Source organism: Vanessa atalanta, chromosome 18 (genome assembly GCF_905147765.1).
Source record: "Vanessa atalanta chromosome 18, ilVanAtal1.2, whole genome shotgun sequence".
In the NCBI taxonomy this organism is placed as follows: Eukaryota; Metazoa; Arthropoda; class Insecta; order Lepidoptera; family Nymphalidae; genus Vanessa; species Vanessa atalanta.
Window position 1 is genome coordinate 7,837,728 of NC_061888.1, and position 16,403 is coordinate 7,854,130.

At 31.1% G+C, this 16,403-nt stretch overlaps 1 protein-coding gene across 7 annotated transcripts in view; it reads right to left on the bottom strand.

Annotated features, from left to right (window-relative positions):
* Nucleotides 1–16,403, bottom strand: part of LOC125071058 (protein doublesex-like) — a 167,611-nt gene that overhangs the window by 113,396 nt on the left and 37,812 nt on the right. For all 7 annotated transcript variants that reach the window (XR_007119903.1, XR_007119904.1, XM_047681125.1 and 4 more), the window contains exon 2: nt 2,185–2,328. Coding sequence is in view for 5 of the 7 variants with exons in the window: in XM_047681125.1 (XP_047537081.1) it covers nt 2,185–2,328 (144 nt within the window). In the remaining 2 variants the exon portion in view is untranslated. The remainder of the gene's footprint in view (nt 1–2,184; nt 2,329–16,403) is intronic.

Consider the following 16,403-nt stretch of genomic DNA (forward strand, 5'->3'; position numbering starts at 1 on the left):
GAGTGTTGTCTACACTAAAAAATGATAACAAAAATACAATTAGGTAGACCGATAAACGAAGAAACGATGTATCTAGTTACTTAATTTAAATTAAGTATTTTAAATATCAATTCGCTCAGCAAGATTGTATTTTATGAAGCAATGACTTAAATATATACAACATATAAATTAAAAAAAATATAGGTATCTTCAATCGGATATGTGTAGGTATAGTACGACACAGCTTAGATGTAGCACCGTCAAATTTCGTAAAACCGATTACATCCGAATTAATTGACTTCAAAATCATCATCCTTTATTTATTTGTTATGTTATATAACCAAACACATTCGCCAAATTAACGATTGATTGTTTTTTTTTTATTTGTCGATTCTACATTTAAATTGTGTCGTGGTATACAAACTTATTGCACGTATTTTTACTAAAATATGATCGCGTTAATAACCGTTATAGATTTTTGTTCCTTTCAAATACCAAAGACAAAAGCTACTTTGGGTTTTATAAATCATTTTATATTCTTTATTGCATCCCATAAACGTAAATGAAAATTTATATTAGGAAATCAAAATGAAATTGAAGTTTATTTTGGTTGCAATAATTCAGCGATCTCTGTCAAGTAACCTTTAAGAATTACATTAGTAAAATATGCGGGAAAGAGTTTTATGATATGTCATTCGTTATAGTAAATATTTCAATAATAGGATGTATAAAACTAAATATAACAATTTAGTGAATTATTAATATAGATAATTAATATTTTAAACTCCATTTTTTTTTATTAAAATAATATAATGTTGTTAAAATAAGATTTATTTTCAAATGTGTAATAGATAAGTCATTGCCTCATTAAACTGAACTAAAACGCAAGCTATCAAAGAAAGCAATGAGATGACATTACGCGCTCAGGAGCGGTTAAGCCCGTAATAGATCATATACATAAATAAAGCTACGTATACATTGTGTGCAATACATGTACAAGAACAGATAATTTTCACATTTAAGTACGTATACTTTATGTTACATTAAAGTCAAAAATTGGAATATATTCTAATTTCGAAAATGACGAAATATAAAAATATTTTTTAATTACAATACTCAATTTATTCAAGAAGCTAGATTATATTTAATATTTAGAAATTACTTTTTTTCATCAAGCAAATACCTACGTGTAATAATCATATAGGTAACTATAGCATATTAAAATCGAATGAGGAATAAAAATAAACGAACACGATTCGCTAATAGCTCTGTTATATTATGCACTACAAAGAGTTCCTGATTAATATATCTTTATTTATAATACGACACGGTTCCGATAGCAACTTCTTTGACATTCAAAACGCCATTTTTTCGCGAATGCGTAATTAATCTCATAGATTATTTAAGCTCTCCCCCACTGATATCACATCAATTCGTTGTCAAATATTGTCTTTATCCCTATTGTGAATGAAATAAGCAATACAATTAAATGCATGTGCGTCACGAAAATCAACTACAACTAACTCTAAACCTTTATCATCTATATTTTTTTAATAATACTTTTATAAAAATATTATATTTAACGCATACTCTTATTCATTGTGTTCTCTTTGACTTGCGGTTGTATTGCACGTTATGTGTACGCGGCTTTATTTCAACATAATATGTAAATATTTGTAGTATTTCTTAAATTATATATTCTGGTAAGTATTTCAAATGAGAAAAGATTACGTTATCGCTTCATATGCCATCTCTTTGCAAATAAATAAAAAATATATAGATATGATAAGTATATATTGACGATATTTTGGAAGAATCGTATAAGTACTTTATAAATCTTATGTACGTACAGAGTACTGCTCAATTGAAGCTTTATAGAATCTAGGTTAACTATGTGATAGTTTAATGACAAAGAAGATAATTAATCTTCTTAATTATCGCTATTAACTAAAAATTAAAACAAAACAAATAAATTAAAAAAAAATTACTTATGATATTATCCAGTTATTAATTAAAAGGAATAAATTCGTAAAAAAACACTCAAATTAACAATCAATTTTCTACTACCGTAAAATAAAAAAAATAAAAAATTGGCATTATATAATTCTTCCAATACATTCTAAATAAAAAAAAAAACAAAGCCGATGTATGTGTACAAATTAATGCTATTTTATTTATTCTAGAATATTCTAAGTCAGTTCTTACCTTCATCTATTTTCCGCGATGCTTCTTCGAGATCGCTCCCCGCGTAGTTGAGGATGACCAGCACTAACGGCATCATCTCCCACGAGTAATGAAATTTTTCTAACAGCTTATGACAATTTTCCACTAGGGACTCGAGTGACACCGCTGTAAGAAGAAATAGAAAGTAGGTTTTATTATACGTGTCTATTATAAAAAAATGGTATATTGTTCTTTTTTTAAATATTTGTATTTTTTTTTCTGACGACCTTACAACTGGCGCTTGGTTTATTACGTAGGGAAAACAACTAATGATAGATACATCAGTATACGATGTACCTACTAACGATGTGATAATATAATATAAAATTTTGTATAATAATGCTCGTGAATTTTTTTTATGATATAGGGCAGACATGGCAGTTTTATCTTAATTTGAAAATTCTAATCGAATAATATTGATTTCAAGTTTGTAGACAGAATTCTATGAGATACTTATAGCGGTTAACTTTACTTGGTGGTAGGGCTATGTGCAAGCTCTGTCTGGGTAGGTTCCACCCACTCATCATATACCGCTAGGCAGCAAGACTTTGTGTTGTTTTACGGTTTGAAGTGTAAGTGAGTCAACAACTACAGGCACAAGGGGCATGATACCTCAGTTCCCCTGGTTTATAGCGCAATAGACATATAACGAATGCTTACAATTTCTTAGTAGTGTAATACTTGGTAGTGTTTAATTTGACTATCAATAAGTAAGTGTAATGCTTCTATATTGAATAAAGGAATTTGAATTTGAGTCTAACGGCGCCGATGTCTATGGGTAGAGGCACTTACCATCAGGTGGGCCATGTGACTGTCCCTTTACGAAATAAATTAAAAAAGACCTTCCTATATAGACTATATGCGTAGGACTTAGGATATATCATAATGCATCAGCGCGCGCAAACACAAGTGCACTCATTTCCTCACTCTCATAATAAGTTGGATCCGATACGACCGGAATGTATACAACACAGGACCCACGGCTTTACAAACTTTTAGAAACAAGTAAATATAAACACTACTAATTATTTTCAAGCCCAATAACTTGGGATATTGACCCTTATAAGCTTACCATTAGATCAACGAGTTAAAGCAGTTTGTTTTCATAAGAACGTACCAGTCCTGCAAGCGGTTCGTAATATTTTTAATATGTAATCTATCTTTAAGTAGGTCCTACTAAGAATTAAATGTAAATATTTGTTTAATTCTAAGAACACTCTCGAGTTTCACTTACTTTGTTTATAAATGTCAAATTTATAATAACAAAGCGGCAAATCGGCTTTATACGGTTATTGGACACTTATGTGTCGGCAACATTTTTTGTAAATATTTAGTTTTAATAATGTAAATTATACCTAGATAAGAATTTGTTACTAACACGCGCGAAATAACCTCAAAACTGACAAGGACTTTTATATGTATTTTTTATTCATTTCATTTATAGAAGTATGACTTTTTTTTTAATTGAAAATTTATCACAGAACATACAAGTGCAGCATTTGTATGGGTCATGTTATACGATAAATTTGTTTGAAAGCTATGACCGGTTCCTAGTGCAGACTCTACCGAGAAGAACTGACGATTGACCGACAGAAACTCAGTAGTTACTCTTTTCCACCAATTAAATTATGTAATATTAAATATTATTTATACTGTAGGTATAAAAATATACGAAAACTAACTACGCTTTTTGAGTTGTAGTCATGGCATTCAAATAAAAATTAACCTCCGATATTCACACAAGATACCACGACTTTATTTCTATTATAATACGGGTACAAATCTATCATCTATGTATATAATTGTCAGTAAAATAAAACAACGATGCGGGTTCCGTATGTATTGATATCGAAGCCAGTCGATTGCCAATATCTATTTCGATCATCGTTGCCAGTATTTGTGTTCGCTTATTTTTACTCAACTCCGCTTAGTGTTAAAAAAGTATAATGACATTTATCCTGTTCGTAGGTATCTTCTAGTTTAGATCCTAAATCTATACTAATATTATGTAGCTGAAGAGTTTGGTTGTTTGTTTGAACGCACTTATCTCAGGAAATGCTGGGCAGATTTGAAAAAAACTTTTAGTGTTCGATAGCCATTCGAGGAAGGCTATACATAACACACTACGACCAATAGAAGCGAAGTATCAATCTTATATGGCATAATCTGTAATATACCCGAGCGAAGTTGGGACGAGCACGTAGTGTTGTTACAAAAAAAACATTCTAGGCGGTACTTTTAGGTGTGTGTCCGAAGGGCATTGTATGGGCTTAATTATTGTCTAATAACTAAGAAACTTATTCATTATACAACAACATCTATAAATACCTACTTATGTTGTCAAAATCTTTTTTTTTATTTAATATATTAGTATGTAGAGATGTTACGTACACTTGCTTGTTGGTTGTTAAATTTGTTAAAAACTATCACTGTCTCGGACAGAAATAAATATCTCAGTGCGCAGAACGATCAGCGAAAATAATACACTATGAATAATTTTATTAGGTATATACAATTTATTTATTTATAAATATACATGTACAATAACACATATTTACTTAAGGTGCCCTGAAGTTATAATGTATTCGCAATATGTGTTTTAATTAAAAGATTTTTTTTCAAACAAAGGTTTCTTAACGAGTTTTCTATATTAATATTTTATTATTTATTGCAGAGCTTCAATGCTTTGATCGACTTGTTAAACTTGAAGGGGAAAGAGCATACCAGCTGAAGAAATTAAAGCAGCTTTCTCCTATTACATACGAATCGACCCTACATTTAAGTTGATTCACCTGGAAATAGTTTTTAAAGTAATTACTTTAGTTGTTGTAGAACATCTTTAATCGTTGTTATTTTGAACATTGTTCGTGGTAAGGTGTGTTTTGTAACTTCACACCTGATATTAAAAATACACGATTTAAAAGCGCTTTATATATTATGTTGTATAGAACAGATATATTTTGATTTACATGTTTACGTGGCAACAATATCTTGTTTAAACCTTGCAATTCGTAGCTAGCCTTTGCAAATAAAAACATTTACATGAAATATAAACAAAGTGCCTGATTTTTTCTTTGTCTTATTTAAAACAATGTGTTAGGTATATTTTAATGAATCATATTACACTTGTAGAGTAGGTACAAATTCTGATGGTAGAGCTTTGTGCAAGCCCGACTGCCTCAAAACAACAATACTAGATATTATCATGTTCCGGTTTGAAGGATGAGTGAGTCAGTATAATTAAAGGCCCAAGGGATATAACATCTTAGTTCCCAAAGTTGGTGGCGCGTTGAAGCAACTATGCAAGTCTCTTGCCGTTTCTTCTGGCTGGAAGTTGCTTTCCGAAACGGTGGTAGTATTTAAATATCGACGATTCAAAAACGCTTCATTGTGAAATTTACTTGAATAAAATTGATTTGGTTTGAAGATATAAGGAATAGTTAGTATTTCTGACAGCGCTATGTCAATTAGCGGGTAGATAGTCCCATTGAACATCGGGTAACAAATTTGCCGGCGCGCCTATTTCATGAAAAAATATCATTGTCGTTTTAGGATAAGTATGTTGAATCAAAAACTATTTTGTATATAGTTTAGGTAAGTATATTTTGTTTTCATACTTCATAGGAATATACCTTTAATTTTTTTTCATCTTATAAACTTTTTTTAATTCTCTATATTTAAAATGCATTCTTGCTTTTAATTTTAAATTGAATTTCGAATGGTTGACAACGAATGAAAAGAAGAGAACAGCGCTGGATTTACAAAAGAGGCACTAGGGTTCTAGCGCCCAAGGCGGCTATTTTACCAGGGATGCAATATTAGGAGAATGGAAAAAAAATCTTCGTATTATCGAAAACTCTTTTTTTCAAAATTCCAAAATATAATTAAAAAATTATAAAAAGCTCTACTATGAATGAGACATTTTATTTATTTAATAATTGTCTATCGATAATTTGTCCACGTTTTGCAAAATATCGATAATGGGGCGGCTTTTAAAAAAAACATTTGCTGAGTTTCTTTCGCCGGTTCCTTAGGTTAGGGTATTTTCTTAGCCGAACCGGTGGTAGTGTTTAACATGATAATCAATAAGTGAGTGTAATTCTATATTAAATTTAGGATTTTGATTTGATTTCAGCCATGCTCAGTGGCGGCGCTAAGGTTGAATTTGAAAGTAGGTACCAACGTATGTAGATAGTGGATAGGTTCAGGATACAGTCATAAAATCATCTGTTAAACAATTATCTTTACTAGTTTTGAAGTAAGAAAAAAACATTTAATGGCGTTACTATTCGCTAGAAGCAAGACAATGGACCTCTCAAGTTAATGGCCTACCATCAACCCTTACAAAGATGGCGCTCTTAAATAGCTAACTTAAGCCATTAAATATATATCCTTTACACAGTGTCAGTGATAAAAGGTGTCTCTTAAATAGCTGGGTTAATAGTCTATGATGGTTCTGTTAAAACACTTGAAGGTGTGAAAGAGGTTTTATTGCTAAACAAAATGGCGTCCAACTTAATGTCATCTTATTGTTCTGTGAAACGTTTTCATTGTTTTTTTTTTTGGAAAATGCTTCGTTTTAAAATAAATTTAAAAATATCAATTTCATTAAATCAATTACTATTATTTAGTTATTAAAACACTTTTTAATATAAGTACATAGTTAAATAAAATTCAGTAAAACCTTCTATGAGTAGGTACTTGTATTTATATATATATTTTCTTTATTGCGTAACTAAAATTGTTACCCATCTTATTATACTAACATTAGCTATATAAACCTAACATTAAACAAGCCATCATAAATCAGCACATCGTGCTTAGACGCGTATCCGAAAACGTAATAAAACGTGTGGCGTAACGTTCACCGTTGTAGTAACTTTATAAGCCGGTGCATCACTACGACCGTCCGGCCAATGAGAAAGCGCGGGCACGCCTACAGCGCTCGCGATTGGGCGAACTGCCAACTTTGAATATAGAACCGCTTTTTTTCTCTAACGCCTACTACGTTAACCCGCACCGGCACGTAAACATTTTTCCGCTCGCGTTAGGACCGGGATATCCGTTCGAAATTTAAATTAAATATAAGGGAACAGGTAGAATAAAAAGGGATGTGCGTATACCATAAAGTTATTTATTGCCTGCCTATGTAGGTGTTATTAGATTCGTGAGTTGTTTAAGATTGTTATAAGTCGAAAATTGTTTCATTTTAAGATGTGTAGGAATAGAAATATATGTAAGTCGGTACCACCTATCTAAATACCTACAATTTTAACTAAATATAAATGAACTCAAAAGCTATTTTGTGTGTTTGAAACAAAACAAAAGGAATTCAATTTTGAGATATGTTTAACGTGGCACGTAGGTTTAAAGGAAACACGTTGGAAATGAAACACAAAAAAAATAAGCAACTATATAGCGGCAACGAAAGGAACTAGGATGCTGTGCTTGCAGTTAAACTCATTCACTCACTCACTCACTTCAATATATTAGTCGTAGACAAATATCACAGAGTAGAATAAATGTTTGAAATGACAAATTAATCGTTACTCTATTAGTTTATAAAGCTGTAATTATAATATTTCTTAAAATTACGCGACATACCTATATATAGCCTACCTACATGTTCATATAATACTGGTAAATATATGTAATGTAATATGCGTAAGTAGGTACCTAATAGTACATATATGCTATATACCAATGAGTTATATAACTAACAATAATTTTAATTTCCACCGACCTCTACACCTCTTCGCTTTAAATACAATGTATGTATTTACAGTGAAGTCGGAATGTATTTTTTTTTTTTATGATCCAAAATCGCATTTGTCTATTTTCATAGCGTTTAGGTACTTTCGTAATACAGACACGGTTATCTTTGGTGTTTAATTGTCTTTCTATTACTTAATGTAACAAACTGTAAATAAATTTTTGCAGATAAAAATAATAATAATTTAGGTACATTTATTTAAAAAAAAGTACACAAATCTCGAAATATTAAAGAATACTATTTTGACTTAATAGACGCCGCTACATTCGAGCGTATTTTCGTGTCAAATTGCCTTTTATCGACTACCCATCACATATTTTCCGCTGAAGATTCTAGAAAATTAAATTACTCATTAAAATATGAAATTATAAGTGCTTGGAAATGCTTATAGGTAGAGTTTTTATGTTTGAATTTAAAGAAATCAATATATTAACTGTTGCTTCTCAATAGGCACTTTAGTATTTTGTGAGTATACGGGTTAGCAACAGGATCTAGGAAAGCGTTCCAATGCCTTTAATGGCAAATAAAAATAAAAAAATTGTAGAGGAAAGCTTGTGTGCAAAAGAATGACTATTTCTTTGTTATATACTAATATTTTAACTGTGAAAGTAACTCCGTATGTAGGCTTACATGCTAGGGCATGAACCCAGAGGAAGAACATACGGTACTTTTAAGGGCTAACACTTGACAACCAACTGCTAAAATGCGAGCGAAACCGCAGGCGATAACTAGTAAGAAATAACATATACTAAATAATCACAAATAGACAAAAAAAAATGTTTTTATATGTAGTTCCTATTAATATAATATAGACGAAAATTATGAGGATGAATCACATAAAAAGAGAGCTTACTCACTTAGATAATATAGAAGATGCCCTTCCACGTGCGAGGCGGCCATAGCCGGGAGCGGAAGCTAGTATTTTTTTTAATTACAAGTCCGTGATGTTTTAATAAAATTACTGACTGCGTTCAGCAATTACGCAATAAAGTATAAAACAAAATGACTAACAATCGTAATAAACTGATACACTCATTTGAATTTTATTATACAGATCATAGATATATAACCGTACGAGCTATTTCTTTATTCGTTGTAGGTGCGTTTTAATTCTCATCGCAGTAAAACTTAGCGTTATAAAATGATCTTAGTATTCAGGAGGAATTCCAGCTATAAAATATATTGTTTAATTAGTCTAGTTGAATACTATTGATCCCTTGTATCTACTTGGTAGGCTTTTGTGCAAGCCCGTCTGGGTATGTATAATGTATACATATAATAAAATTGGAGTGTCTGTTTGTAATATTAAAATAACCGCTTTTTACTAAATGCATATGTATTTAGGTATATACATATGTTTTTATACACGGTACATATAAAAAAAGAACATGTTTTACAATTTTTGTATGTCTATCTGCTTGTTCCGGCTAATCTCTGGAACGGCTGGACCGATTTTGACGCGACTTACTTTTATTTTAGAATTACATATAAAATATTTAAAAAGGTTAAAATTTGATTATTTAATTACCAGCTTTTATTTAACATGCAATCTTTGTTTCCTTAGGTCATAATCATGCAAGGTTAACTAAAATAACTTCCTTTGAACCTACAGTGTTGAAATTTTACATTTTGATTGCTGTAAATCGAAGAGCTAATTCTCTTACAATTTCAAAACTGAGGCCTAATAACGGCAAATCTATACTGCTATACTAATATTATAAACGCGGAAGTAACTATGTCTGTTACCTCTACACCGTTAAACCGACGAATAGATATAGATTCCGGAAAGGATAAGCTACTTTTCTAATTCACCACTGTGCTCAGGGCCGGACCGTAACTTTAGGGGGCCCTGGGCTAACAATACTTAGGGTCCCACCTAAGATATATCTGAACTTAGACTTGAATTAAATTAATTGAATGGGTTTGATTAATTGCAGGATTCACAGGGCTGCAAGCCGTACGATCTTTTTAATTTATTAAAGTTATGGATTCTTTCGCATTATCGTCTATATTTGACTTTGAATTGACTTAGCTGGGGCCCCCTTGAATCCACGGACTGAAGCCCAAAAAGCCATAAGGTAGATCCGGCCCTGCCTGTGCTATAGGTAAAGTTTTAGAATTTCGCGCGGATAAAGCCGCAGGTTCAGCTAGTCGTTTTATAAATTGCATGATACATAAGTTTTTATTACTTAAGAACAAATAAAGGTTCTAATAAAAGACCGTAACTAACACGAGTTAATGCTAGGCTTTGTTGAAGCAATGTTTATTTCATACAATAGTTTAGGTATAAGTTATTAATTTTTAAACATAAAATATCCAACTATTTACACGTGAATACCTAAGCCAATAAATCTTGATACATTGTATGTACAATTAACAAGAGAATTATGGTAGTCATGAAAAACTCATAAATTCGCTATAACCACGCAAGGCCGAATGTTTATAACCTTTGGATACGGCGTAGTTAAGTCGTCTAGAAACACCTAAGGCATGTCTTAGCACTAAATCTAGAAATAAATATTGTTCAAAATTTCATTGCCTGCTATGGATTTTTACAAGCTCTTGGTTTAACTGTTTGTATGTTGTTTATCTTGCAACTTTTCTAACCTTTTTTAATCGATTAATGATGCTGAAACTTTTGTGCTGGTGACCTAGTAATGACGATGAATAATAAATAGTAGTAACTACAAACATATTATAGTACCAATTGCCAATCCCGTATATATAAAATTCATACAAGGTTCTCCCATAACTCTCTCATAAAATTGTCAAAAAAGAGTAAGAACTCTTGTGTGCTGGCTTATAAGTACCTACTATAAAATAAACCTATTTCGAATTTCAGCACTCAGTACCAAACATATTATAATAAGTACTTATAGATTTAAAAACTTGTGTAAATATTTTTTTTAATAGTTTTTCTTATTTATGCTTTTTTATTATGTATATAAAAATAAAAATAATTTAAAAAAATATTTTTAATTTTGGAATGACTTAATATTAAAGTAAATTGCAACGCGATTTTAAAGTGATCTTTATATAAAACATTTGAGGGTAGTAATTTATTTATAACTTGCAATGAAATTAAAAACACTATTAAATATGAATAAAGAATTATTTATATAGGCACCAAACTAGGCACATCTAGCTAGTGGGTACCACAAAGGAACAAGACTCTACTTCTCTACTTCTCTATAAAAATCACACAAGTATTTTCACAAATAATATAACATCCTATTGTAATGACTCCAGTGGTGAATGAAAGGTTGGTTCAGTCTTTTAGGCAGCCTTTCCCCGTTCAATCACAAATCAGTTTTCAATCAAACTGATTATTGATTGAACGGGGAAAGGCTGCTAGCATTATTGACTCCTTTCCACGCGGTTTTGAATTGTAGAGCAACAATTTTTAATTTTGACGTATTTCATTCCGCGATATGATTCTTATGTATCTAATGTAAAAAAAATTAAAGGGAATTTAAAGTTCACGACAAACTTTCTTATATATAATAAGTATAAATTGTCTTTTTAACCTGTCAAAATATGTTGAGCGAGCATTACAGATTAAACAGTAATCAACAGAATGAATGCGGTATTTCGCACGTCCGGTCCGATATGGGCCTCAAGGGGCCTTTGTGGAACAATGGACAACATTAACCAACATTGTGCGTCCTACGTGACTTGTTGTAGAGTGCGAAGGAAGTCCGATAACGCTGTATGCCACCATTGTGGACGGGAAATCGTAATTCATTCAGCTCTGAAATAGCACCACAATTCAGTACAAGCACTTTCATTGTATATGGGTCAAATTATTTTGTATCTTTTAAAGTAGAAAGGCAAAAGGCGAGTAACGGTAAGTAGACTAAGTGGTCACGTAATATACCTTAGTTCTTGAATTACGCAGCATTCATAGTTTTAAGGGAAAAGAGAAAATAATGAGAAATCAAGAACAGGAAATTTTATATCATTAGGAAATAGTTATTGATAAATAGTTTTTCAATACTAAATTAATTTAGTAATAAACAAAGCAACATTATATTACTAACTTAAATTAAGGAGCAAAATTATTTGCTTCTTTAAATATTTAGCTTCAATTTACTTGAAGTATTCGTTTGTGCGTGATTTTTTGCACGTAGATAATAAATTGTATACTAACAGAGTATTTTTTTATTTTTTTTAATTAATAGTTTTTTCGTCTACGTTAGAACGTTTCGTATGCGAATAAGATTTTATCTACATTTTCTTTTTGTTGCTATCGTCATTTGATTATTTATGTCTCGATAGACTGTCAGTGAAAATATAGTAACCAAGAGTTGGCCAATTTTTGGCCACAAGATAAATAATACACACACACACACACTAGTAAAACACCTAGTATGACGTTCAGCGAGTATCAAGCGTCAGCTCACGCACACGTAGATAATAAAGTTGTTTTGTTTTTTCTAGTAATATATAAATAATCTAAGATTGTACTTTTGAATGATTAAAAAAGTAATGTTCATTTGAACAACAAGAAATCTCAGAAATCTTGTACTGAATCACGATGGGAAATCACTAAAATATCCGGGCAAAGATAAAATGAATACCGTAGCGTTGCTCTACAGTGGAAAATAACGGTTTCGTCTTAGAATTGTTTTACCTATTTTTGAATATGTTATTGTATATTTTATAAAAATGTAAGTATCTAACTATAGTATATTATTTTTTATATTTATTGTAAGATTAGTTTTCATAAACTTGCAACATTTTGACCCTCATAATATTATATGTGTAAAGAGATAAAATATTTAAAGACATTGGTTCGGCCTTCATGCAATGATAAGCAACATTGTTATTGTACTTTGTAGTCGTAAAATGGGCGTGACTTATTTTCAAAATGGCGTCGCATATGAACAGACTTTGAAATTTGTCACGCTTCACGTTTTTTTTTTTTTGTATATTACAAGATATTTAATGTATTGCAACAAATTCTGATATTAAAGATGTAGCTAGGTATCTATAATATACATATTTAATTATTGTCGAACATAACCAAAACTGAAATCCATATAGGTAAATAAGGCTTGATATTTGGGGCTTGTGCTGCCAAATTAATAGGGTGAGTAAAAACAACTTCGCATTATCGAAATTGCTTTTCATATCTTCCAAAATATCATTTAAAGTATCTAGTATGAATGAGTCATTTTATTTATTTAATAATTGTGTATTGAAACTTTATCTACGTTTGCAAAATATCGATAATGGAGCCAAGGGGCAGAGAAGGTTGAATTCGGCTTTGATAAAAAATAAATAAACCAAATTACTTTTGTTTGAAATGTTTCTTAAAAAAATACAAGTTATTAATTTCTTTGTTAATTTAATTGATAGATATACATTAACGAATTAAACATTTACATTTGTAACGTATTTTTTTGTGTCTATAATCTTTGAACATCACAATGAAAATATATATTGAAGTAGGCACTTAATCATTCTTCTAGGATACAAAAGAAAGTCAAGAAGAATAGAAACTGAACTCAATCAGTGATATTAACTTAGAAGAGTTAATATTGACTTGAGAGAAGAGGGTGAGTGTTATTTAAACAACCCTATTACATTATTAGCACGAGGGTATATTTTCATTTGAATGAGGTTCATGAAGGAATAATTTTTATTTGTGCTTGATACATTACTGAAAAAAAAAATCTGATCAATACAGATCTATTATACTATTTTGTTTATCGTCTTAGGACGGACGTAAGATATGTCGTATTGTTTAAATATTGCATATTACATGAATTATATATTTTATTGCGTCAACGTTGCCAGAGAGAAAATAATTTCACCGGACGTTTACCAAGCGAATATTCATACAAACTCTCTATGAAATAATTGAATCGTTGTAATCTAAAAAGACTACAAAGGCACATAGGTATCTATATTTTATACATAAGTTACAGTAACCATGACTATATATTACTTATGATAACTTTATATAACATATGAAACGTGAGAAATTTGTACATTAAACTATCCTTGTATATTCACAACAAGTAAAAATGCAAAATTTTTGAAGAAATTAAGAAACATCTTTCTTAATACTTAAAGCGAAGGGTGTACGGCAAACTTAGGTCTTATTAAGTGGTACACATTGCTGCTTGCTTAGCGGACGGACTAACTTCTGAATGATACGGTCTGACGCTCTCCGCTACCTCGACCTTACACCCAGTGAGCAAGTGTGATTATTATAGCAAGGTAACCTAGCAATTATACGAATGTTTCATAAAGAATAATACATCATTATCAAAGATAATGTCAAGACAGTGGTTAGTTGATGGTAGGGCTTACACGACCGTCTGGGTAGGTACCACCCACTAATCATATATTCTACCGTCATGCAGAAAAATTTAGTATTTTTGTATTCCGTTTTGAAGGGTAAGTGAACCAGTGTAACTAAAGTCAGAAATATTTAAGATCTTAGTTCCTAAGGTGACAAATGGTGATATGAGAATTTTTTTTACAGTACCAATATATGGATAGTGAAGAACACTTACCATCAGGTTAATCATTAGCCAGTCCACGTACTTATATGACATAAAAAATATGTATATCAAACGTTAAATTGTTTATAGATTGGCAAATGTCTACACTATATTTTATGACATAAGACATAAGGGGTATTATTTAATCTCAACAGTTTGCCATTCTGAATAGTAACAGAGGTAGGTATACAGTTCATTTTTGGTATAAGCTATATCATTGACATTAAAAAGAGTACCAAATGCAACTAACCAATGAGTACATCATTCTATATACTTAGTTATAAATTAAATCCCATCAAAAACATAAATGTAAAAATGAGAGCCAAGTTAAATATTATGATATATACCTTGGTTGTTGACTTCAACGACAAAAGAAGTGAGATCTAAATTTGTGCCAAGTTAAATAGTCCTTTCTGAAATTTATTTATAACTACATAAAATATCATTTCTTCTTATAACTTGGGGTAATATATTGTTGCCTAAGGTCTGACTTGGCTAGTTCTTATATGTTTATAAACACAAATTGTAGTTTGTGTTTAGAATAACAAATTATAACTCAGAACATCTAAGAAGAATGGAGGACAGCTCAGTAGAGCTTAGTTAGTATTAACGTACATTAAGAGCTGCGGTGGTCCAGTAACTAGAAAACATGAATCTTAACCAGATATTGCGAGTTTATATCCAGACAAGTACCATTGAATATTTGCGTGCTTAATTTGTGTTTATAATTCATTTGTAACAGGCTTAGAACTTACGAAGGCTATAATATAATTTGTATATGAGAACTAGCCAAGTCAGACCTTAGGCAACAATATATTACCCCAAGTTATAAGAAGAAATGATATTTTATGTAGTTATAAATAAATTTCAGAAAGGACTATTTAACTTGGCACAAATTTAGATCTCACTTCTTTTGTCGTTGAAGACAACAACCAAGGTATATATCATAATATTTAACTTGGCTCTCATTTTTACATTTATGTTTTTGATGGGATATCACTACTTTTTGTATATAAATTATCAGTAGGTACTTATTAATAACAAAATTAATACCAAATGGTTTTTGTTAAGCTATTCTATTTTCTTATGTTTACGGGATATAATTGTGTTTTTTTTTATACGTTCTTATTTTTCTTGTAGGTACCTCTGAAATATTCGAGTGAATTGCCCATTCAGTGTCCGGATATTTTTTACGCGTTTTCTGTTTATACTTAATTTGCCCAAGTAGGGGTGGTATAATGTGCGCAGACGGTTGTACTCTACAATAGAGCTCTCTTGTGTCTTGATTTGACTTGGACCTAAATTGATAAGATGTACTCCATCTAAGTTTTTAACTCTAGAGAGGCCAACGTAAGCCTGCTCTTTACTTAATATAGAGGAGCCTATGTCGAAAAGAGCACTGTCAAGGCGAAGGCCTTGTGATTTGTGTATAGTAGTAGAATATGCTAAGCAAATAGAGAATTGTTTCCTTTGAACATATATGTACATTACTTAATATCTGTAACTTGGTTTGGCTTCTAGTTCGCAAATTAAATTATGTTTAAATTGAATTGTTATTTTACGTGCGCTATTGCTGTTGTCGACGTCCTCAATGTGCTTTCTCTATTTTTCCATTGGACTCATTCACCAGTCCTTTGCTGACATCAGCATTCTCGCTCGATACTGTTCTTCCAAGCAATAAGGATCCCCGTTTGTAGCACTAGAGTACAAACTTAAATCATTCCTGTTACGATATATATACTCTACTACAGTCTCACGAAACCTATTTTATTGTTGTATACTAGTATACTCAAACAAAAAATATGCAGTCGAATAGACTAGGCAGCTTCCATCGGAAGGCATTGAAATAATTCTTATGAGCGCGGTTGCCACTCGCTCAGACACGTCCGCGTTAAGGTTTAATCGCAACGCTT